Source organism: Manacus vitellinus, unplaced genomic scaffold, assembly GCF_001715985.3.
Source record: "Manacus vitellinus isolate BGI_N305 unplaced genomic scaffold, ASM171598v3 scaffold_44_pilon, whole genome shotgun sequence".
NCBI lineage: Eukaryota > Metazoa > Chordata > Aves > Passeriformes > Pipridae > Manacus > Manacus vitellinus.
In genome coordinates this window covers 6644751-6669684 of record NW_021940565.1, presented here as the reverse complement: position 1 = coordinate 6669684, position 24934 = coordinate 6644751, and the positions used below count along the sequence as shown (strand labels likewise).

Here is a 24934-nt window from a genome sequence, read left to right as displayed (position 1 = left end):
GGTAAAGAACTAAAAATCAAACAGCCTTCAAAAAAACTTAAAGGCAAATTTAGCCAGTGGTTATATTGGAAGAATGGTAATTTTCCAGATAAAATAACTACCAGGAAAAAAACCACAACCCACCATCTAAAAGACCACAATTTGGATAAGACGACAGAAGTGACAATACAGTTAAGATATATTTTAAAATAATATGAAAGCAGTCTTGCATGATTTTAATTTAATCATCAAGAGGGTAGCTAAGATGAATATTATCTAAAAGTAAATATAAACCAAGAACTCCATACAGGGAAAAAGTGATGTAAGTGGCAGGAGACACATGCCACTATCACCCCAGTGAACACAGTACCTTCTGAAAGGACACTAAGTGCTGGCAGTCTTTTGTGCTGCTGTCCAAGGTTTCAGCCTTGAAAAGCTGCCTTTTTGCTCATTTCTTCAAAGTCTGAGAAGAGTCATTGTGTTTAAGGATAAGAAACATCTCAATTCTATTATGAGTTAACATATTGACCTGCAAGTTGATATTAGTAGTATCTTTCACTTTTTATAAAGAGAGTTCTGTCTTCTGGAAAATATATTATTTTTGATAGCCTTTGTATTATCTACAAGTCTGCCAATTTCATGTTTAACCTACATCTTCATCTCAGTCTAGACCAAATAAGGAAAGAAAAGATACTATACTTTTAAAACTACAGAAGGATTGAAAGAGCAGTAATCTGTACACATTGAGCTATTCTTTCTGTAACTCTAAGAACTCTGGGGACATTCCAAAAGATTAGAAGAAATGAAACAATGGATTATTTTTTTTCTCAGGCAAAATAATTTCAGAGTCAACAAGCAGCTTGATTTGTGTATAAAATTTAAATGTACCAGTTAAAACATGAACTAACAGAACATAAGCCGCTTTTTTAATTCATTTATAAATATAACAGAAATGTGCAAGACTCATTATGAGTGCAAAACATCTAACTTGATACTAATACACTCTGATTAAAGAGACTTTTTAATGCTGGATACATTAAACTGATTCATAGTCCAGTCAACTAAGCTGAAAATGCAACTCTGAGCACAGAATCAGCAATGAATTCAAGAAACACCACACAGATGAATTATCAGCTCACCATCTCTTAAAATTTTTACCAAAGACCTGGAAGGAAAACTCATCACTGATCAGGTTGAAAGAGAATGCAATACTTGTGGGAAAGGTAGCTAAGAAAGAAGATGAATCAGAGGAGTAATCAGTTCTCCCTCTAAACTTTGGAGGGTAATAAGTGAGTCAAATAAGCTACATGGAAATAGAAGGGTCCATCTCAAATGGGAAAAAGAAAAGGCAAGCTACAGTAATCAGAAAGGAAAGGTTAATACTAAAGGAAAGGTTTAAAATTGTTTAAGAAGAGGAACCTAAAACAATTGAGACTACAGCCATACATATGATAAGAGTATAATTGTGTTAAGTCGTTAAGACATTAGATCTTGTTAGAACAAGAAAGGCTGTATTATCCTTCTCCCTCTCCACAATCCGTACAAGCCAATAATACCAAGGTACATGTAGCCTGTTACATAAGTTCACAGTTTCCCTATGTTCTGGGAAAACCAGATAAATTATCCTCTAATGCTTGGAGGCATATGAATATTTTTGTTGTTATTGAAAGTACACAGTACTTTGAGAGGATTGGGTTTTTTTTCCCCAGAGCTTTGACCTGGAAAAATAAGAATTTTCATACATATGCATGTGCTGACTTAATTAGAATTATGAATTGTATTTTCTCTAACAATAAAGAATAGAAAAGTGCTGGAGAGTATCTGGGGACACCACAACACCTTATAAGACACTGGAGTAATTTGAGCGACGGCATTGTTCTCTAAATACTATACTAAACCTGAGAGCAAGTTCAGTAAGTAAATTAATTGAAGGGGTCTTTTAGCTTCAGGATTTGCTTCTCTCTAGCAGTTCTTTGCTAGCATGTGCACATATTTATTCACCAACTCCATTATTACCATGATGTTTTACTTCCCAAATGCAAAAGTTGAGTTTTCTCTGTATTTCCTCCTGTTGTTGAAGAGAACCTAAAAGCAAGAGTTGGAATAATTTCATCCCTTACCTATTAGATACATGTTATCACAAAGAATTCAGCAACTTGGAAGCTATGAGACTTCCCTGACAAAATGATATACTGAACTACATTAATTTACAATACTTCTATGGGTAGTCACAACGTTAATATTTTTTTTAACCTCACATAAACAAACATGTCTTTACAGTGAACTTCTGAGTATCATTGGATAGGATGGGGTTTGCTTTTGGGAGTGGGGAAGGTAAGAAGAGGGATAAGGAAAAGAAAAAAGAAAAAAGAAGAGAAAAATGTGTTCATAATTGTGAACCAAATTTTCTTTCCATCAACATTGCATTCCATTGTTTCCCTTTCATGCATTAGGATGTAACCTGGCATAGTCCTGTATTTCCTTCTAACCTCTTTTTTAAGTCCACACTTCGAAGTGAATTGAGCTCTGTAAAAATCTGGCAACCTACACAAAACAATGCCACAGAAACACACCAGGAGGGTTTACACAACTCTTTTTGTATAATACACCAGGAAGATTTTACAAATGTTTATTCCCTCACAGAATGCCCATAAGAAAGGAAATCAAGCACAAGGTATTTTCCACCAAAGCATGTTTCAGCAATATACAGTTTAATCAGTCTCAAAATAATATGACAGAGAAAAGAGCTGTAAAAAAGTCTGTATTAACTTTTTGCATTAGAGTAGAGGACACCTAAGGAAATTGTTGATCAGCAAACATGATCTGAGGTTAGAGAGCACCAGCCCCTGAACGGGAGCAGGCAGTGAATGCCACACTGCCACAAAAGAGGGGGCTGACACAGGTATGTGTCACCTGCAGCCTCCGGCTGGCAAACAACACACCAGCATCATGTGCCTTGACAACGTCAGCTGGAATCCTGGGCCCAGGTCTCAGCACAACCTGTCCAGAAAGACAGCCACCAAATGGAGGACATTCCAAATAAGGATAAGGTTTGGGAAACAAAGTGCATGAGGGACGTTACCTTCTCACACAGAAAAGAGCTGCTCCAAAAAGGAACCGTTCATGTTCTCAGTAGACACACTGGAAAATAAGGAGCCAACACTACATAAAAGATTTTAGAAAGAAATTTAAGAAAAAGGAGGCTTTCCGATTATAGGGTTCTTTTGACTGCTGATATGGCAAAAAAACCCCTCATTATCCCCAAATCCCAGAAATTAATTTATAAATTGCAGGTCAGCATCAGTAAAAAGAGAGTAAGGTGATACAAGCACTGTAACTGAACCTCTGAACAAATGCTGTTGACAAAGAGCAAGAAAATGCCACTTGTCTTTTGACAGCACTTAATTGGCACCTACTGCAGTGGTTTGTTGCCTAAATACCATTGTGCAATTGGCTTAATATATTAGTATCCTTTAATAATGGAACAGATATCTCAATTTCACATTTAAGAAACACGTCCCTATATAATGAGATTTCATATTGCATACTATATACATTTAATAATTACATCATGCAAAATTAATCTGATCCACAGTTATATGCTTACCCAATATCTACATATTCTTTCTGTTTTTCTTGTCATTTTTCTTCTTTTAGAGACCATAATATTTTTAACCTGCCACTTCTTTATCAAACCAAAGAGTTAAAAGAATATCAGGTATATACAATGTGAAGTGTGTATTAGTTCATAAATACTGACTGCTAGGTCTTCTAAATTGTATTCCAAACATCCAACTTAAGGCTTATAAAAGCTCTTGCCATTTCAGCTTTTGAGCAATGTTATCAATCTTGACAACTGACTGATTTGGATTCCTGGCTATTGCTACCTGATTAGATAAATTGTGCTAAAGATAGCTTTTTCCATTATTCTGAAAATTATTAAACTGAGGACCTCCTTCTGACATACACTTGACTAATTTTTCCACTGGTCTTACATTTGTGGTTTGGAAAGGCAAAGAAATATACAGGGAGATATCCTTCCTAATGACCTGACAGGTGGGGGGAAACTGAAAATATCCTACATATACACTAGACAGTCAATTTGATAAAGAGTACTATTATACTAAATTTGTACCTTAAACTATTTAACAAGTTACCAGATAATGTTTTAATACATATATTGTTTTATATATATAGGACAAATTCTATTGAATTTTGCTAGTTCATATAAACATAATAGTTCAGAAAAAACCTACCATTTCCTATAAATTATGGAAATACACTACTATTTACTGCATTTCCCTAAGTGTCAAACAAAAAGACTAGACATACTACGGAGATCTTATGATATTTTGTTCATTCAACTTTAGGGGGGAAAAAAATCCCGATGTTGTTAGAACTCCAGAGAGTTTGTAAGAACAAAGATTTTTTATGATACATCTACTGTGTCGACAGAGTGTGTTCTCCGCTGATAAAGGCAGGCAGATTGCCAGGATTATATGTGCAGATTAACAAATGTAGATTCTCAGTGTTCTTTTGTACTCTATTGGAGCAGCTGCTGCATTTTGGGGAGTACAAACTGTATTCCTTCAACAGTCAGTGTGGTTTTGTCCCCTTGTTGCTGTGTGTAGTACTACACAGAGCTGGTAGTGAAGCTCTCCTTATGTTTACATGACAGACCCACACCTCCTGCTAAAAGCTGCTCACTGTTTTCCATAATAGGAAGAAAGCAGTGCTCTTCAAGGAACTGCCTGCTACAACCATGTAAGATTTTTAGCTTTCCACTATCCAGCACAAGGTTATTAAGAAAGATTTCTCTTCCTTAGCATAATTCAAACAAACTGATGAAGAAACACCTTCTAGGTAGTCTGTAAAACAATTAATAGCCACATCTTTTCCTAATAGCTCAGTTACTGTACTCCAAAATATACTTAACCCAGCAGAAGTACAACCATTTCTAAACATTTACTTAAATAACCTTTTCACATATTTAAAGAGATACAAAGAAAGTTCACAGCAGCAAACCAGCAGCCAAAAGCTGAACCACACTACTTAGCAGTGCTGTTGAAACAGGAAGAAAATGCTCTTAAACTGTGTTTAACAAAATAGTCTTTCTTTCAAGGTTAATGAAAATACTTCCTGACTTGTTTAGAAAGCGTTTTCTACGTGGTATCTGGCATTCTTTATGAACATTAATTCATGACATATTTTTCTCATAATTTATTCCTCCTTTTAACAGGTTTTCATTTTGTGCTTCAGGAGTGGGTTTTTTTGGTCTGGCTTCCAGGTGGTTGTGTCGGTTTTTTTTAATTAAATCACCACCATCACTCCTTTTTTCTTCACCTCCCTTCTCCCTCCAGTTTAGCAGCACAAGAAGGAACACTAAGAATACAATCAGAAGCTCTTGGTTCAAAATTTTAGTTTGCTCAAGGCAGAAGAATATCAACTATTTTGTTCAGTCCTGACAGCACTCAGTGTTTCCTAATTAGCAAGGAAGTGAACAAAACAGACAACAGTCAATAATAACACGTTTCTTTTTTTTCCTCACGAGAGGCATAAGACCTTTCTTTGGGAGGAACTACCTTCTCTTGGGGTTCACTTCATTTCCTGTCATCATTCCAAAAGCAGCAGTTTTATTTAGTAGATCAGATATCTTGATTGGAAGATGTATTGCAATATTCTCTCCTCATTTTAGTGGAAGATTAAACATAGCTGCCACAATTTTACATTAGAAGAAATATGCTGCTATTTCTGAACATTTCCTACTACACTCAACTGGCAAAGGCAAATGTAAGGCCAGTTTTGTATTTCATGGTGGTTCTGAGGAGACACTCTCAGCACAATACAAGCAGTACAGTTTATTCAATAGCTCTGCACAACTGAAATCAATCCTACAAGAGTTGTTAAAAAGAATGACCAGATTTAGTTATTTTCTATGCAAGGGTTCTTCATGACACCAATTTGAAATGGCAGCTACAACGCTGGAACTGTGACTAAGACCAAAACCCTGCATAGATTTTTGTACTGAAATTAAGGATGAAGGATTAAAAAAAAATAAAAAACCCAAAGAAATAAAGCTAGAGAAACCATAGAAGGTTCTTTTATTTTTTAGTACTAGAGTTGCTGAAAGGACCAGCAAAGCATCCCTTCTCTGTGTTCTTTATAGACACAACTTTGGTGTCAGAAGCTCTGCTACCTTCTGCATTAGTTGCCACACCTGATGCACAACTGTGCAGACAGCATTCCATGAAAACCCAAAGGATGTCGCAGAGGACTTTGCGGTTATCTATGTCTTCCACGAATTTCTGATATGGATATACAGAAGTAAAACAAACTCTAATATAACTAACACTGATAACCTGTATGATTTGCACACACTAAATTCTGGACAAACATACTGTAGAACACATCCCAAGTCACTGTTTCTATTTACATGACACAGAAAAAAAGCATTTGCTACATACAAGACGAACGTAATTAAAAATGAGCAGCAAGCAAAACAAAATCCCCAGGCTATGAGTCAACATAAGCTTCATGAAAAAAGCTAATAGACACTAAATTATACGTTAAAATGGTAAGAGCAGAATGAACTTTATGGAGAGTCACAGTAAGCCAAGTGCAAACTGGCACCTCGTGCTTGAGGGAACCTGGTATCCGTGTCTGTGCCATGCTGACTAAAGCGTGATGGTATATTTGACACAGCAAGACCAGCAAAAATACTGGATCACTGTTTTCGAGCAAATGAGAACTTTACCAGGAATGCATGTGAAGAGGTGAGACTAGAAATTGAGCAAAAAATACAGAACATCTAAAGATTACATTATCCCAGCCCAAAACCACAGTAGACTGGTTCTACACGGCCCATCAGACTCACTAGACTAAATTTCAGGCTCTGTTTCACCACTGTATTTGCTTATTATTTTAATCCTGTGTGAAACACGCTACTATCAAAGATGTTCAAATATCACAAGGCAGTTTCTCTGAGAATCTGGTGTTTTAACTAACAAATTATAGTATCTATGGGCTCAAGTCAAGTAACTGCAAATTCTTTTTATGTGTCCTCATCTACCAAGTAATTTACAATAGCACAGAATGGAAACTTGTTGCATCATGCCTAAAACCAGAAAAAAAAATTCTTCAGGGCAGAAGCCACATCTTACTTCTTTGTTCTACAAAGTGCTTAGTGCATGTTGTGTTGCTTTACAGAGTTAAAGGAATCCTACAGCATGAAAGAGCAGAGGCTGCAGCATGTAGCTGCAAGGAACCCGGTGAGCTGCTGCAGTCCCTCCTCAAGGAGAAACACTGCTGATGAAAGGCACTGTCATTTCCAATGAATGCAGTCTGTCAGAGACCAAAAGTCTGGACTGCAGGATGAGTTAACCACTTATTGTCTGTTATCTCATCCAGAAAGAGATCCAGATCCTGGCTACAGGCACACACACAACTAGCACTATCAACCCCCTGCCTTCCGCAGAAGTTTCACTGGCTGTGATTAACTCAGCAATTAGTACTGCACAGCAGAAAGGCAAACCTGGTGCAGAGGTCCCTGGACTCACCTCTACTCCCCTCTCAGGGGATTCACTTCAGTCAGCTCTACTCTAGGCCTGTGAAATAAGTCCCCATTGGCAAGCGGGCTACCATAGGTGTGATCCTGGGGCCCGTCCTGCAGTTTATCTGCTGAAAGAAATAGAGTTTGTGCTCCCTGCAATGCCTCCACATTGCAAACCACAGATGCAGTAACTGGGAGAATTACAGAGATTTGCCTCAAACACGTGCTCCAGATCACTACTAAATAGCTAATACAGGCACACCTAATTACACCTCAGATATAGCCCAGATTCACCAACTGCTACAGAGAAATTATTGCCAGACTTCTTCATAGCAGACATCTTCAAGGGAGGAGGTAATTTGCAGCTAAATGGATAAACAGTTTGGATGACAGCACAATAATTTTTATATTAAAACCCTGTACACATAAATTGTGTCTCAGAATTAGGGAGGTAGCAATTTTTAATCCTACCAGCTATTATTGACTTATTGTTGAGGTTTTGCAGGAGCCTCTCATTCCTTTCCCATCTTGGCTGAAAATTGTAGAATTGTATGAAGGATTTAAGTGTTACTTGATCACTGACAGTAGTTCAATTATACATGGGTGTAAGTTTAAAGTAGCTACTCAGCTGGTTGACTTTTTTTTTTGGCAACAGTACTTTTCCAAATTGAGAGTTCAATTTTTAATAAAAATTACACTTTTTGATTACATTATGCTTAGCATGGTTTTTATACTTTCCTATACTGAAAATATAATACAAAAAATATTTGCATGGCTTATTTTCCCAGATATAGTATTTCTACAAAGGGTATTCATTAACCTTCTTCTAGTCACTAAATTTTATTTAAGAACTAAATGCTTTAAAATGCCTTGAGAGTTAGTAACTTTTTTGTAGTCAGGTGAAAATATCCTATCAATATACAACAGTAAGTGTAGGAAAATAGATTTTTCTGGTGCAAATTTGGCAAAAATCTGTAACTTTATTGTATCTGTATACTCCCTAACACAACACTGTTTTTAAACAGGTATTCAAGATTTGACATTATTACTCCTCAAGCTAGAAATTCAGTTAGCTTTGGCCCTGCCACATTAGGGACAGGCAGAGCAGAACAGAAGTCCACTGCTGGGGTAATTATGCAACTTGAGTTTCCCTGCAGAGCGTCAGGCAGCAGAGAACCAAGATGCTGATGCTTTATTCCTTTCCCCACATGGCAGAAGTGCATTGCAGGGACTTGAGGGAAGGAAAGAAATTCTTAATTCCTCTCTGAATCTGTTTATTCTTCCCTCCACTTGAGGCAAATTGAAAGAGACCATATGAATACCAAATGACCGGCCTGATTAAATATCAGAATTCTCATAAAATGATTTGGCTTGGAAAATACATTTTTCAGTTGATATAAAATTCTTGTCATAATGCAGAAGCTTGTCTAAAAGCCTCTGACTCATTCTGTAAGAACAGACATGTATGTTTTTAAAATAAATAGATACAATACTTACATGGGAAAAAATACGAAAAAATCCAAATTGCCTTCCTTTACCTGCCATTTTAAGCTTTAAGTCAGTCTGAGTTATGAAATAAATATGACATTTAGAAAAGATAATCAACAAAAGTTAACCTGGACTTGAACAGTGATCTCTGCCTGTTATAGCTAGAAGCATCAAAACAAAATTATTGCATCATTATCAGAACCATGCTGAATTCTTAAGCTGTTTCTGATTTCTATAGCTTGTCAAAATCTCACAATTCCATATGGGAGTGCCTGCTTAAGACAGTTTTTGTTGTTGTTTTTTTTTAATTAAATTGGAACTTGCCAACTAAAATAAGAATCTTTGCAAATATTTTTGCAACTTAGCTTCCATAAACCTTTTAAACATCCAATAGTTCCCTTTGTACTGAACTATAATTTCCAGGAGAAAAATATTCTGGTTCTTGGTTGAACACCTTCAATTCCAAGTTCTAGACTATTTCTGCACTGTTGGAAGTCTAGCATAGTGGACCCAAGACCATATAAATTTCAACCAGAAGAGTAATAACATGGTATTTGATTCTTTTGCCTCCCTACCAAAAATAAAGACAACAGGATGATCCTTTCAAACACAAAGAGTTAACAAAAACTAACATAGAATTAAGTTTTAATACCTTGCAATACATGGAGAACAAAAATAGAGCTATCTCTGAATAACCTAGCCTTTGGTTTTAACAGAAAGCAAATAGGAGATGTGAACAAACCAAACCTAGAGAAAAGACTAAACAAATCAAACTCCACAGGGACTTCCCTACCCTTACACAGGGGAGGCTTTAATAGATTCCTTTGCTTCTGTTTCTATGTGTTCATTTCATAAATGCCTCTTTCCTAACCACATTCCACCAGGGGAAACTGATTTTTAAATACACTTACATGTAATATACATAAATATACATGTGTGTATACACATACAGAAACACACACAAACACAACAATTTGCAGCCTCTCAAATTAGATACTAATGCAGCCAAGTCAGTCATGACTAACAAGGAAACTGCCATCTATTCTGACCCCAGTGCAAAGAAGCACATCCATTTCCTAGACTTTTCCAAGGAAGACTTTAATATGTAAGGTGCTTCCTAGAAAAAAGTTCAACCTAAGAAAGAGAGAAGACCAAAATTTGATATGTAAATAGTAAATAGTAAATAGTCATACATTAAGTAAGTCAACAATCCCCACAAACATCCCTGCACAAATAGCCAGTACAAGGAATTCCAAGAGAGTTGACCACAGTTAAACATATTATAATGCACATGTAAAATTAAAACATTCCATACTCAAATCTCTTTTCCATAATTCCATTTTATAATATAACTCACCTCTTTTCAGCTAGAGAAATGCAGTACATCTGAGCAGGTAACAAGAAATATCCTCTAACATCAATATCTCTCCCCTATTCATGGAGAAGATAGGCTAGCAAAAGGTATACTATTTTCTGTTGAATTACTCAAAATTATATTGAACATGGGTTTAACACAATCTGGTCTACTAGAGGAACATATGAGTTAATTATATATGAAAACTTTCTGAAAAGGAAAAATTATTCCATGCCCTAAAAAGGATATACATTTAACTTTCTAAGACTTGTAGAAACTGTGACATATGGAACACTAGGAAAAGGTACTGGAAGGCAACAAGGGGAAAGACTGTCAATACTGCAACAGCCAGATTGGAAGTTCTCTGCCAACTTTACTAATTGTATAATAAGGAAAAAAGTTGAGGCTTTCCAACTAAAATATAGTGTTACTGCTAGGACTCGCACAGGAATATGAGCATGGTTTGACAAAGTAAAATTCTTGGGCTTAGAATATCAGTATTGAGACTACAATTTCACAGCCATTTCTTTGGTAGCAGTTATTTTGGTAATGGCTGCATTTCCCCCCAAGGCAGTTGTGTTCCCTGTCATTGCCACAGCCCAGCTGCCTGTGGACTAACTCAGCATCAACAGCACACTCACCCATTGCTGGTACTGGAATGGGAACCAGTGCCCTGAGCAGAGCAAGAACCTGGGGATGTCAGCTGTTATGATGATATTTGAACAACTACTTGCTGGACTATACTTCAACAACACAGGAAAGAAAGGCACAAACAGCCACACAAGCACAGAGGAAATAAAAAATGGCTACTGAAATGCATTTTAAGCCACATGAATTACTAAATCAAAGATCAGCAGACCCAACTGGATAATACTGACACATTTTTTTTTTCAACTGACAACTCTGAGAAGAGATGGCTCTTACAACTACTCTAGACAGGGATTAAATGAAAATAATTAAATGGGAACAGCATAAATGCAAGCCAGTAACCTTATCTTGCTTCAGAGACAAGAACAGAACTAAGTTCTATAAAACATAAACAGTCAGGGAGTTTGTATTTTAAATGCTTTGACTTCTGTGAATAGTAGAATCAGAATTGTTTAGATTGGAAAAGACCTCTGAGATCATCAAGTCCAACTATTAAGTCTATACTTCAGTACGGCTTATTTGCCATCCACAGCTTCTTTTACAAAAATGCTATTTGTTCTTTGCTGAGCTCACCTTTTTAAAAGGGATACCAAGATTAAAAAAAGAGACTGGCAAAATCTCAAGTTCAATGCAAAATCTGCATTCACTGATCACAGTTTAATCATAAGGAAAGAGTGTCATGACTAGTCTTATGACTATTGTTCTTCAGACCTTAAGCATTCTATGAGCACGAAAGAATTTTTAAATAAAAAAAAAATTTAAGTGGAGACAACGAATTCAGTCTTTACACCACAGTAACTGAGTACTGCTACTTCTTAAAAAACATCTGTGCAAACTAAGAGGCCTGATACTTGGCAATACTGTATGGAGTAAATCATTAATTACTAATTAGTAGCTTTCATATCACACCTGTAAAGCCTCTGCAACTTATCACTTGATACCAACTGATCAAACAAGAGAGAGTCTCTAGTTATGTTCTGCCAAATACTTGTTTGTTTTCTTACATGTTAGTAAACACAGGTTGCTAATAAGCTGATAAAACCATAGCTCTATTATTTTTCACCTTCCTTGTAGCAGCAGCTACAGGTCACTGACCATAAATACTTAAAGTTTATGTAATGAATTCTCTATATTAGATATTAAAAAATAAAAAGGTGAAAATTTTAAATATTTCACTTTAAATATAGTAGCACCTTATTCTATCCTACTGTCATTTGCTAAACAAACATATGTAGCCATCCTTTTTACAGATCATTTTTTATAATTCAGCTCCAAACAAGGAAGGAATGATTCAGGAGCTTAGTAATAGAATCATTCATCAGTTGAACTAATGCTTTAATTACCAGTTCTGTAAAGCAAAGACATATTATTAAAAGTCTCCACGAAAAAATACCATTGTTGTAAGTTTTACATTGACTTAAAGTGATCATATTGTCAGTACTATATTTAAAAATGTAACATTTGAACTAAGTAGAATGATAGGTGTATTCCAGCATTAGTACAAAAGAAATACATCCGTATTTCTGACAGCTGAGAAATACTGACAGCTGAGGAGATTAAATAAAACCCAAACCAAAACAATCATAAACTTTCCAGTAATGAATCACATTTAACTCTTGAGAAAAATGCTTCAACACAATGATGCCTGTTAAAAGATATGTAGGCACTGGGAGTACACAGACGAGGAGAAGAAATGTAACACACAAGCTTTGAACACTCACCATCTGAATTGGTTTTTTGTGAAGATCTCGTTCAGTCACCAACTTTTCTTGGTCAGTGACATAAAGGCCTTTTTGTGCCAGGGCTTGTATAACAGCATCATGACCTAGAAGTGGTTTTGCAGCATCACTCTTGAGGATAAGGCTCCCAGCACGACAGTAGAGCTCAGCAGACAGCAGCAAGTTAACAACAGGTGGTTTAATGTGCTCCTGGTCATACTGGTCTGTGTAAAATGGTTCCCGAAGTTCTTCTGGAACATTTTCTGCAAAGAAAAAAACTCACTAGTCAGTATCAGAAAGGACAAACCCAGTATTAGGGTTCTTTTTTGCTATGTATAAACTCAAAATTACATTAACGAAAGCATAGTCAAGGAAAGGCCAGAGTTTTTACCAGGCATTATGATATAAAATACTAGGAAAAATTTCATACAAAGGTAACATTTGAACTATAAATAGCAACTTCAGAAAAATTCAAAGAGCTTCACACTGCCAAGGACACAATAAAAGGCCAACCTGTGGTTTACAGCATCATTACATGAAAATTTCTTGGCTTTGACAAATACATGCCCAAACATTCTCATTTCCTTTGGCATAACATTATATAGGTCAGACATATAAAGGCGGAACAACACATTTAAACACAAACTCTGGTCTCTATTACAATAAAAAAATGGAACTGAAACACTGTATTTCAGAACAGAATAATTCAGGACAAAAATCAGCCTTCTAGGTTTCATATATGCAAGACAAATTTGATTACTATACTCTCTATTTCAAAGGCCATGTATCACAGAACGATGAAATCCAGCAGTTAGGCATAGATACATGGATGTTTTACTGAAATTAAAAGAATGGAAAAAGATGACAAAATATTATCAGTTTCCTTGTGACAAAGTACTGAATTCTTATTTGCCTAGTTGTGTTACTGACTTCTCTTAAAATTGTGGCCTTTTCTCCTTTTTCAATGAGCTGGCTTACCACCCACAGAAAGCTATGCAAGATGCTGTCAAGTTTATGCTAAGATTTTAACCCCAAAATTAGCATTCCAAGACAATCTAACAGTGTTTTCAAATACTGTACATAACACAATACAGGCAGACTACATTTATAATTGTCTACCACAAAAGTAATAATTACAACTTAATTAAATACGGTACTAGATCGAATAAAATTAAATCACAAGTGAAGTGGAAAATAACTTTCACATTTTTAGGCATACACACTGCAAGATGCTCCATTTTCCTCCCGTAAGAATTTCATTCTCCATTGTTGTGAAATTAGTGAAGCCAACAACACTTATGGGATCAAAAGCATGTGATTCTTTCCCTGAGTCCAAATGGAAAAAGCCTGTTTAATTGCTAGAAGAAAAAATAATTGCGTAGGAAAGCAGTGATGCAACTCTAAGTTCCCATCCCCTTTGCCTTCAACTGGATAAATGGCTAAACAGCCAAGGTTTGAAGCAGAGGCTGGAGCAAACAGCCCAGTAAGGGTGGAGCACAAGAGAGAGAAAAAAACAGAACATGCCATCACAAGATAATGACAGATTATCTTCTTCCTCATACATATTCTATTGCAGTTCATGGGCTTCCATTATGGGTTTTGGAAAGTGCCAGCTGCCTTCTAGTTGTGAAAGAAGATACACCTTACAGAGTGCAAAAAGTGAAAGAAATTTTAACACACACTTTAAATGTCATAAGGAGGGTGTGAAAAGGGTAAGCTATTGCTGCTTCTTTTGCCAATTCAAGTGAAAGAGAGGTATAGTTTATAATTTGCTTAAACCATGAGCCTAAATTTGGCAAGAAAACTGACAGCTCTGCTTTAGAACACAGACCAAAATAACTGTCAGCATAACTATTTTGCCCTTTAAAACACAAATCTAATGTCTAACAACATTACTTTTTAACAAGATAAAACTGCTAACAAAAATATCTACCAGTTTCAGGAGATGATATTGCAAACTTCTCTTCCCAACCTCACACACTGAACTCTATGGGACTTGGAGTCATCCAGTCCTACAAAAAGCACTTGTACTTAGGGAACTCTGAGCTGCCAGGTAGTGGCTCCCCAGGTATTGTTTGCATCTATCTCAGTTCTACCTGACCTTCTTTCTTTTCCCTGTTTGTCCATATGTTGCCTATTTAAATATTAAGCTTATTATTTCTGAAGTCCCTCACGCTCCATCTCCACCTCAGTATCAGAAGCACAGTCCTGATTATTGGGACTTTATCCTCTACAGTTCCAAATGCCAATTTTTAGAACATCTTTATGCTATTTCCTCAAGCTAGAGAGGATCAGAAAACAGCAAATTTTTCTTTTGGAAAATAGAAAAAACACACAATGAAAACCCCCAACCCAAACAAACAAATACAAACCCAAAACAGAACCAGCACACCCCCTTTTTGAAGTAGATGAGAAGTTTGATGGGAGCACGGGGAAACAGGGAGGAACAGAGAAAGCCATTTGTGATTTCTTCTTCTTTCCCGTATAAAAACAACACCTCTTGAGGCAGGAGTAGCTAGCTACACACAAACAGAATTCACATACTCTGGAGTTCAGATTCACTGAAGACAATAAAGATTTCAAGTCTGAAAATTTGAGCCCAAAGAAAAATTTCAAGACAGGAAATACTAAACCCATCACCCCTAATTCTCATCTTCTGTATCACCAAAACAGATTCTAAAGTGACAAGATTAAAATACAACAAATGCATTTATCATGAAAAAATTATATCCACTACTGGGATTTTGTAATTAAAGACTCAATACACTAAAAAATAAATAAATAAAAAATAAATAAATTTTAAAAAAATCAACATTAGCACTAGCAAAGGCAAATAGAACTACTTATAAATGTTATTTCTGCTTCTGAAAAATACAGAAAAAAGACAAAATGAGTTGTATGCCATTTCTTTTACCTCACTGGTGTTCACAAAAATAAATCTGGAAGAGAAATTTACTGGTGTTCACAAAAATAAAACCAAAAAAGAAATTTAGCAGAAAAATAGAGTACAGAAACAAGAGGCTAGGAAGAGGAACAAGGAATCCCTGCTGCAACAAGATCAGAAGTCTTTACAAAAATTCCTGTCAGAATTCCTTCCACACACAGACAGTAACACGGGCACTTTGCCCCACTTCATACCGTGTATCGAACTGTTCGATGTCAGAATAGCTCTTGATAGTAGAGTCAAACTGTGTTCCCACGTTGGGTTTTAGTTAAAAAAAAAAAAAAAAAAAAAAAGTCCAGCAGATAAGTAACAGAGAGAGAAAACTCTCCTATCTCAAGTAGGAGTCCTTCCAGAATTGGCATGTGCTGCCTGTGAAGTCCCGTGGAAGGGAATTTCAAGGCTATGTCCAGTTCTCAGCAGATTACCAGAACAATCAGCAGGGTCAAAAGCCTTTATTAACAATTCTGGCAGGACTGGAGATTGTTAAACGGGTTTTGTTAGAGAGAGAAGAACCTTAACACTAATCCCCAATATGTGCCCTTCACCATTCCCTTTCCTTTGCCCAACTGACAAGAGAAGTCTTTCAAGATTAACCTCGGAGGTAAATCACCAGTTTTAAAATAAATACCTTGTTGCACATACTGCCATAAAGTACCATCTGACCTTGAAATCTGTGGTTATTGTATTAGAGAGGTATATTGGAGACACCAAGTTCAGGGACTTGAACACATGAAATACAGATGAGCCATGGGGAACTGGGTGTATTTTGAGAGAGGTGGTGGAGGATCCACCTGCACTCTTCCAGTACCCAACAGGCAGGTTTTGGAAACATGGACTTGGACCGTGCAGTGAAGTGCTAAAAGGCAGTGGTCACGAGCTGACACAAGGAATAAAGTTCTTCAAAGAGAGACCACCAGAGCACAGGCACAGGTTGCCTGGGAAGTCAGTTGTGAAACTACCATCCACAGGGACTTTCAAAACTGTGGACAAGGCCCTGAGAGACCTCTTCTAACTTTGAGGCTGGATTTTCTTGGACAAGGAGACTAAACTAGATGATCACCCTATTTTTTTTTTTTAATTGTGAACAGGACCACAAATTGCAATTCTGGAAATAATTTTGATATTTTGAATTTTTTAAATACTGAAATGTGAAGAGAATAGTTTAATCTAATGGACAAGTTCAATACACAGGGAAAATAACAAAAAGGAAATATCACATTAGCCCCAAACAGTAGCACAAATTTAACCAGGCTAACTTCCAAATAGTATTCAACACATCTTCAGATAATTTTTCATAAACTATAATGGAATCATAAGTCCTGCAGATGTCCACTTTAGAGAAGAAAAAATAAAAATAAAAAAATAAATAAATAAAAGGGCTTATTCCAAGCTTTAAAGCAAACAAGGGATTATTATTGCTCCCTGTTTTGCTTTAACCCCAGCTGCAACTAAGAGGCCCAGCAACTTGCTCTTTTTTCCCCTCCTCTCCCTGGTGGCATGGGAGGACAGGGAGAAGTATTGGAAAAAAGTAAATCCTGTGAGCTAAGAACAATTCAATAATTGAAATAAAGTAAAATATTTTAACAACAATAATAATAATAATGAAATGGAAAAAGGTAAGCTGCTGCCTGCCCCCAAGCCAGCCAACTCCCCCAGTTTATACTGAGCAGGATGATCCATGGTTTGGAATATCCCTTTGGCCAGTTCAGGGCAGCTGTCCTGGCCACACTCCCTGCCAACTTCTTGTGCACCTTCTCACTAGCAGAGCGGGACACTGAGAAGTCCTTGACTGAGAGTAAGCACTGCTGAGCAGCAACTGAAACACTGATGTGTTATCAGCAGTATTCTCCCACTGAATCCAAAACACAGCACTGTGCCAGCTACCAGGAAGAAAATTAACTCTATTCCAAACAAAATCAGAACACTTCCCACTATGAGAAAGAAATGTAACTTAATTTTCCATTTAGACAGACCATTTTAAAGGGCAGGAATCATCTAAAAATTATTCATGGATACCACTGCTGAATTTACCTTTAAAAGCTGTTGTATAAACAAAACTCTCTGCTCAGATAAGTGTGAATTACTCCTTGAAAGACTTTACTTTTTGGTTTGTTGAATCAGTCTGCCACTTAGATAGTTCTTGGCTAGCAGGCAGTAGGTGTATTTCTGCCTAGGGCAAGTATCTGAAAGGTCAAACTCTATAAATTTATGGCAGACTCAATTTCAGTATAACCATTCTTAACTTTGCTAAGCTGAACTTGAGAGATTCTTGGACTTACCATCACAAAAGTACAAGGAATAAACAGACTCAATCTCCTGCCTCTAGATGACACAAAAATAGACCACTATCCAGTGCTTCAACAGCTGTTCTGCACTTATAAGGGATTCCTTATTAAAAACAACAACAAACCCAGAAAACCAAAAACCAAACAACAAAACAACAACAAACTCAAAACATCTAAGGAAGAAATATGCACAGTCTTTACCCTCATAGCCTAATCAGACTTCAGTTGTTTTTGAACACTGAGAATCACATAAGAAATGCTCTACTGGGTCACACTAATTGTCTGTCCCATCCAACATTCTGTCTTCGGTAGCACAACAGGAAGCATTCCTCACAAAACCTACAGAACGTGTCTAGTACTGGCATTTCTTATTAAAATTGGAAGATTAGCATCTACCTTACTGAAACCTGTTTATTGATTCAGGTTTATATAAACAAAAGAATTACTTAGAATTAACCCTGGTAATAAGAGGGTCAATTCTTATTAACATAAATGCCTTCAGAACTTATTTTTGGGAGAGGTGAGTTATGAGAAAGGTAAAGATAATAGTTTAATTATAATCCTATCTCACCCAGCCAGCACCCTGATGACTGTTATAGACAAGTTATGATTTAAATAGGCTATTATGGCTATTTAAATATGGCAATAGACTGTTTCAGAAATCTGAAGAAAAATGCTTATTTCTTGAACAATTACTAGACTTTGTAAAGCCAAGGAAAACTTTTTACCCATCATAACTAGATAGACTTGAACGGACACATCTGCTTTGGTATCTGGTTTAGAGGTTCTCTTAGCTTAAGACTGCCTCTAATTGAATAAAACACGTAGGAAACAGCTAGAATTATACAACTCTTACATTGGCAATTAGATTTCAAACACTACATTTCAACTCTGTAGGAGAAAGGTTTATTACTGCCACCTGATCCAGTAACAATGTATTGTCCAAGGAGACGAAAAAAGAAAAAGAGACGGGGAGGAAGAACTTGCTTTACTTTTCTTTTGGAGTCTTGAATGTTTTTCACCCCCACCATTTTCCAGAATGACCAGTAAAAACACTCATTCACAGCCTTGGGTTTAGCAGAGTAAGTAGTTAAAAGTTATTGATTTCAGGAGTGGAATTGTACCCAGATATGCTCATTAAAATCCTCCAGATAGTTGTAGAATGGAAGTGACATAACATCTCATATTGGGAATGTGATACATTCCTGATCAATAGCATATCAATACCCTTCAAAGACGGAGTCACTAAAGTAACCCAACACATTACCCTAACTCATGTGGGGAAGGGGAGGAAGCTAAAATATATCTACAGTAGTAACTGCAGGGATGGTCAAAAAATATAAAGAGAAACCAGGTACAGGTAGAAGAAATATATTTCATCTCATCACCTGACATCAATGAGCCCTTGGCTACAGTCTCTTGGTCAGATCTATTACATTCTGCAGACAAGCCCTTAAAATTGTAAAGGCAAATAGGCTCAAAACAGGCTCACTGGCATGAAGTCATTGAAAGAACAGATTCCGAACTACCTACTCCAAGGGAGGTACATCGTGTACTAAGAATTCTGCAACTGTTAATTTACTAATCACCTCCTGCACGTTTGTACAAGCACAGTGTACAACTTCAGGTGACTCTGCTGAGCCTAACAGGTCCAGAAGCTCACACCATGTTATGTATTTACTTTAAGTGATCTACAGTCCAACTATGTTTCAAGTGTGTTCTACAGAAAGGAGTGATACAATCACCTTCTAAGTAGAACATCCCGGTAGATTATTAGTCTAATCAACTGATTTTAGAAGGACTGACTGAAGTTTCAATTTGACAGCAATTATTTTAGAGGTGTGATGGAATCTAATAAAAAAATTTCTCTCAAGAATCTCAAACATTTTCTTTTGTACTCCAAACCCTTCTACAGGGTTTTGGTTGCTGCCACACTGAATAAAAGTAAAGAAATTAGGTCTGCTAGAAAAAGATTAAGATGTGTTCTGGCCTGCAACACCCAACATAACAGATGAGACTATTTAGATACAATTTGTTTCTGTCAGATACACAGTGTTCGTTTCCTCCCTTCATGGTTCTACTGGCAACATGTCCAAATGGCAGTAAGTAGCCACATACGAATTCTGAAAATGTTAATCATCAGGAGAGAGCTATTTTTAAGTTTCTTGGGTAATATTCAGTTGCAGATGATGCAATTTGTAATCTATTGCTTCAAACACGTATAAAGGATAAATTTAATGTTAAAAGGTAAAGGGACTATTCTATTTTGATTGCAGAAAACACAACACTGTTTAAGACAAGCACTCAGACTTGTGCAGCTTTTATTTAGTTTTTAGTTTATTGTGGTAAAACAAAAAAATCTCGTGCTAACCAGTGAAATTTCTAGTGTAGCAGGATAACATATTGTATGGATAGGAGAACAGCAAAAGATTTAACTTTAAAACTGTTCCCATAATTGTCTTAGAGTCATACACAGAGATATTCTTAACTTAGTAACTAAAAAATGGATGAAAAGCTGTCTGAAAAACTATTTTCTGAGAGTACTCAGAAGTCCCCTACCAAATGGGAAGAACATGTTCAAGAATTCATCTCTTTCTTCACACTAGACAAGGTTCTAGAGAAGTGATTCCAAGCTCCAAAAGCATTGGAAGCACTTTGGAGGACGAAATTATAATTGAAGATAATTTTGATAAGTGGAAAAAGTGGTTTGAAAATAGGGTGTAGTTATGTAAGTGTAGCTGCAAAGCAGGAACCTACAACAGTACAATTACAAGATGGGAACAACTGAGTAGGCAGCAGTTCTGCAGTGAAAGATACAGAGCTACAGTGAATCACAGACTGGATGAGTCAACAATTCTAGGCTGATGCAAAAATGACAAACATCATATTTTAGTGAATAAACGAGAGTATTATAGATTGGAAAGATGAAGTGATTTTTCAAATTTACCTTGTACTGGCAATGGTTTAGCTGGACCGTTAGATGTAGATTTAAGGACAGAACTCACGCAAACCAACCACAGGAAAAAATACTTGAACAAACAAAAAACCAAAAAACAACACACCCCCCAAAAACAAACACCAAAACACAGGGAGCAAAAAAGTGTGACTTACAAAAAAGAAAAAAGTCTGTTTTGTCTAAACAACACAACAGAGAGGAGACACTGCTTTTATTCTGAAAGATAAGGTGCCCCCCATTCTCACACACACCAGGAAGAGGTTATTGGGTTCAAAGTGTAACGAGAGACATCAAGATTCTGTTCAAACATCTAGATATAAATAATGTTCAAACTGACTAGCAGTCATACTGTGGAATCTCTATAATTAGAGATTTTCAAAAAACAGACTAAACAAACATCTGTCAGGAATGATGTATATTTAGCTCAGCCTGTCTTTAGGATGGTGGATGGACAACAAATTTTCCAGGCACATTTTCTATGACTATAGTGGAGTGAGAAGGCAAAAACGTCATATTTCAAAATAATGAAATCCAATTCTGTTTTAGGAAAAGGGCACAGAGTATCACAACATCGAGACCTTTTTCGACCTACTCCTACAAAATAGGTCCTTTTATTCTTCTAAGTTGAAGAATATAACTGTATAATGTCTATACAGTTCAACCAGTTCTTTGGAAAGCAGTTTTTCTGTACTGAAATGGTTAACTCTCAGCATTGGAAATCAAGGCTAAAATTAAGTGTTTGTAGATTTAATTTCTAAGGTCAAACATTCCCCCTGTAATACTTCACACTTTTTGTGAATTCCCTCCCCTTTCAGTTACTGCAAGTCCTCTCTCTTAAACAATTTGGTTATTACAAAACATTTAAACTGACATGTCCTAATACTCATACATTGTGTCTGCAGCAAAACACCAAGACACAAAATCTTCCACTCCCTCAAGATTTAAATATGAATTCTGTCTTCAATTAGTGTTCCTTAAAAAATTCTTCATACAAGAAGCCTTCAAAATGACTGTTATTATACTTACTCTCTTAAGACATCTCACTAATAAAACAGCTTGTTTTGACCTGCTTGTGTTATGGGCCAAACTCTATACTTGTAGCTTCACCAAGAACAATAGCAATAAACAATTTGTCTCTCTGGTTTTGCTCATGGGTATCAATCAAACACCAAAAGTCACTGGTAAGTGCTAATAAACAGTACCTATTTCAAAGTCTTTTTTCACATCATGTAGCCAAGCTGTAGCCACAATTTTGATTGTATTAAAATATGTTTTTAAAATACGCACGTGAAAGATGTGCCCTGAAAGATGTGCCCATTTGATACATAAAGATTTAGATTTCTTCAATGGATACGTGATTGTAACAACTTATGCTTTTCATTACTCAAAGCTAATGGCACTACTTTGTTTCAGAAAGGGTAGAGGAAAAGACCTTCATTTCCCCTGCCCACTTAAGGAACTCCAACATTTTAGGGATAAAAAAGAAATAAAATGTGGCATCTATAAACACAATAATCTTCCTTTGTATTTCCCTTGTACAAATGTATATAGTAATAGGTAAAAGACATGATTGAGGTTGTGATCTACTCCCAAGAACTAAAATAATTTAGCAAACCCAAACTTCCTTCCTTCTTGGAAAAGGTGAAGGTCAGTTCTTCTGTTTCACTGCAAGTATAAAGGAAGTGTTTGTACTGCAGACATGCAAATCCTGTATACTGTTTTTCCCTACATCAGCCACAAACTCTTCTTTGAGGTTTCTAGTTATACTAATCCCAGTAGAAGATCTGAGAGCAGAAACACTACAATTGTGTATGTTTACCTCTCTTCCTACTATTACATTACTGCAGTATTTAGAAAGCAGATGGAGCAATTATCTCCTCTAATCATGTTTCCATTTGTGCATCTCAGAACAACCCCAATAATGAAGAGAAAGAGCAAAGGAACTTGTTTTGGATCACACTTTTTACTGCAAGTGGCTTTACACATCCAACAGAAACTCAACCCGTACAAACTAAGCCATTTCAACCATAGGTTGAGAATCTGCCAAACTCCAGTAGAAAAAGGTTTTCTGGTTAGAATGCTGGGTTATGTAATTGCACAAGCATTGTACACTCAGAATCCCATGAGTAGAGCCAAAAGAACCAAGCTACCTGAAAATATAATGATCTCTGAAAATGCTGAATTAAGTACTTCCAAGAATTTCTACTACTATTTTACCTCTCACGTCTGCATAGTTAATAAAGCCATATATAAAAACATTACGTACTTGCCCAGATTTCCCAAAGAAAAGTAAGTAGAGTTTATTGACAAATCCTTATATGGAAATAGTATTTTGATCTTTTTTTCTTTCTAAAGTGATGAACATGTACTTTATTTCAGTAAGTGCTCCTGCACTTACTTCACTAGATTCAAGTACTTTAAAAGTGGTTTTTTGGAAGCACCACATCATGTCAAATATCACCAGTTCCCAGAGGCATCATAAAGGTATGCCTTTAACCCTGTCCAAACACATAACAAAGCCCAGGCTCTAAACATAAAAGATGCAAAATTCCAGAAGGAGAAATCTTTTCCTGTTATTTTACAAAAAAATAGGGGTAAAAATATTGACTGTTAATATCTAACTCACCTTTCAAAAAACCCCCACTATTTTTAATACACAGAAAATTCAGTGATTAATATACCACAGCTATAAAAAAAAATCCAAAAAAAAAAAGGGCAGCAAAAAAAGCAGCTTGATAAATTTTCAAAATGCTTCCCTTAGAAGACCTCTGCAAGTCTGGTATTCCTCAGGGCCCAACAATATTTCAGGCACAGAATAATAGGTCTGGTATTCCTCAAGGCCCAGGTTTTCAAAGACAGAGCACTGATGCCTTTTGGAGGCAATACAATCAATTCCATTTACACTTACAGACAAGGAGAGCCTTCTGTATAGTGCAGGCCAAAACCTGGCATTAAGTGCTCTTTTTCCTGAAACCGTTCTTTTCGGTTAACCACTCAAATGGCTACAGGCTACTGTCACACATGTCAAAACTAACAGCACACATCCATTTCAATTGCTAGCCCACAATTCAGCTCCTAAATGACATTAGGAAAAAATTTCAAGACGACAGACAAACGTGGACTGCTCGTGATTTTTCGCATTCTAGAAGTGTGACATGGGTAATAAATAAAATACCATTTACAGAGTTCGATTCTTCAAATATGATTGTATTAGCGCCAATATACAAAAAATACTCGTTAATGGAAATAGTGGGACGACTCCAAAAAGACTACGGGTAATTAAAGAAAAACAAAAGAAAACAAAAAAAAAAAAAACGGCAAGATGTAAGGGATCTTAATGATATGGGAACAGACCGAAACCATTTCTCACACATCTTCTACCCCCCCTTCCCAGCTCCTCGGGGAAGGGCTCGCACGTCCTCAGTAGCGAAGCAACCAAGCAGGAACCAGCATCAAAGAAAGGGAAGAAGGAGACGCCACCTACCTGTCCCAAAGGCTTTGGCCACCAGCCAGGCCAGATTACAGGCGATTTTCGCTCGGGAGAAATCATAATGGTCAAAGGGTTTGATGGCAGGAACAATGAAAGTCTTCCTCATCTCCTTGGCGTCTGCGGCATCCCCCATCTTCTCACAGGACCCCCAGCAATTCGGAACTTACATGGTTGATCCTCCTCCTCCTCCCGCGGCCGGGAGAGCGGGCTGTAAATACGCCGGCAGCAGCTGAGTGCAGCGCCGGACCCAGCTGTCCGTAAAGGGCTAACGCCGCCTCCCGCCTTCCTCTGCACAGGAATGTAGCCGAGCCCGAGTGTCCTCTTCTTCTTCCTCCTCCTTCTCCTCGCTCTTTGTCTCAATTCACTCACGCCGCCGTCCCCCCGCCTCCGAAAAAATGCCCCCGGCGGCCCCGGCCCCGCGTTCCCTGGGGACACCCCGCGGCCAGGGCTGGGAGCCCCGCGCGGACCGCCCAGCCCCCGGCCTGGGGCGGGAGCCGCCGGCAGGGCCCGTCTCTCCGCCGCC

General features: G+C 37.0%; 1 protein-coding gene across 4 annotated transcripts in view; it reads right to left on the bottom strand.

Annotated features, from left to right (window-relative positions):
• The window catches only part of CAMSAP2 (calmodulin regulated spectrin associated protein family member 2), an 81956-nt gene extending 57113 nt beyond the window's left edge, over window positions 1-24843 (bottom strand). For 3 of the 4 annotated variants that reach the window (XM_018079055.2, XM_018079056.2, XM_008926849.3), the window contains exons 1-2: window positions 24406-24843; window positions 12740-12999 (exon numbers count right to left, since the gene is read on the bottom strand). In XM_018079055.2, coding sequence (XP_017934544.1) covers window positions 12740-12999; window positions 24406-24544 — 399 coding nt within the window. In that variant the 5' untranslated portion in view covers window positions 24545-24843. The remainder of the gene's footprint in view (window positions 1-12739; window positions 13000-24405) is intronic. The other variant, XM_008926846.2, reaches the window with a different exon arrangement.
• Between the last annotated feature and the right edge of the window lie 91 nt (window positions 24844-24934).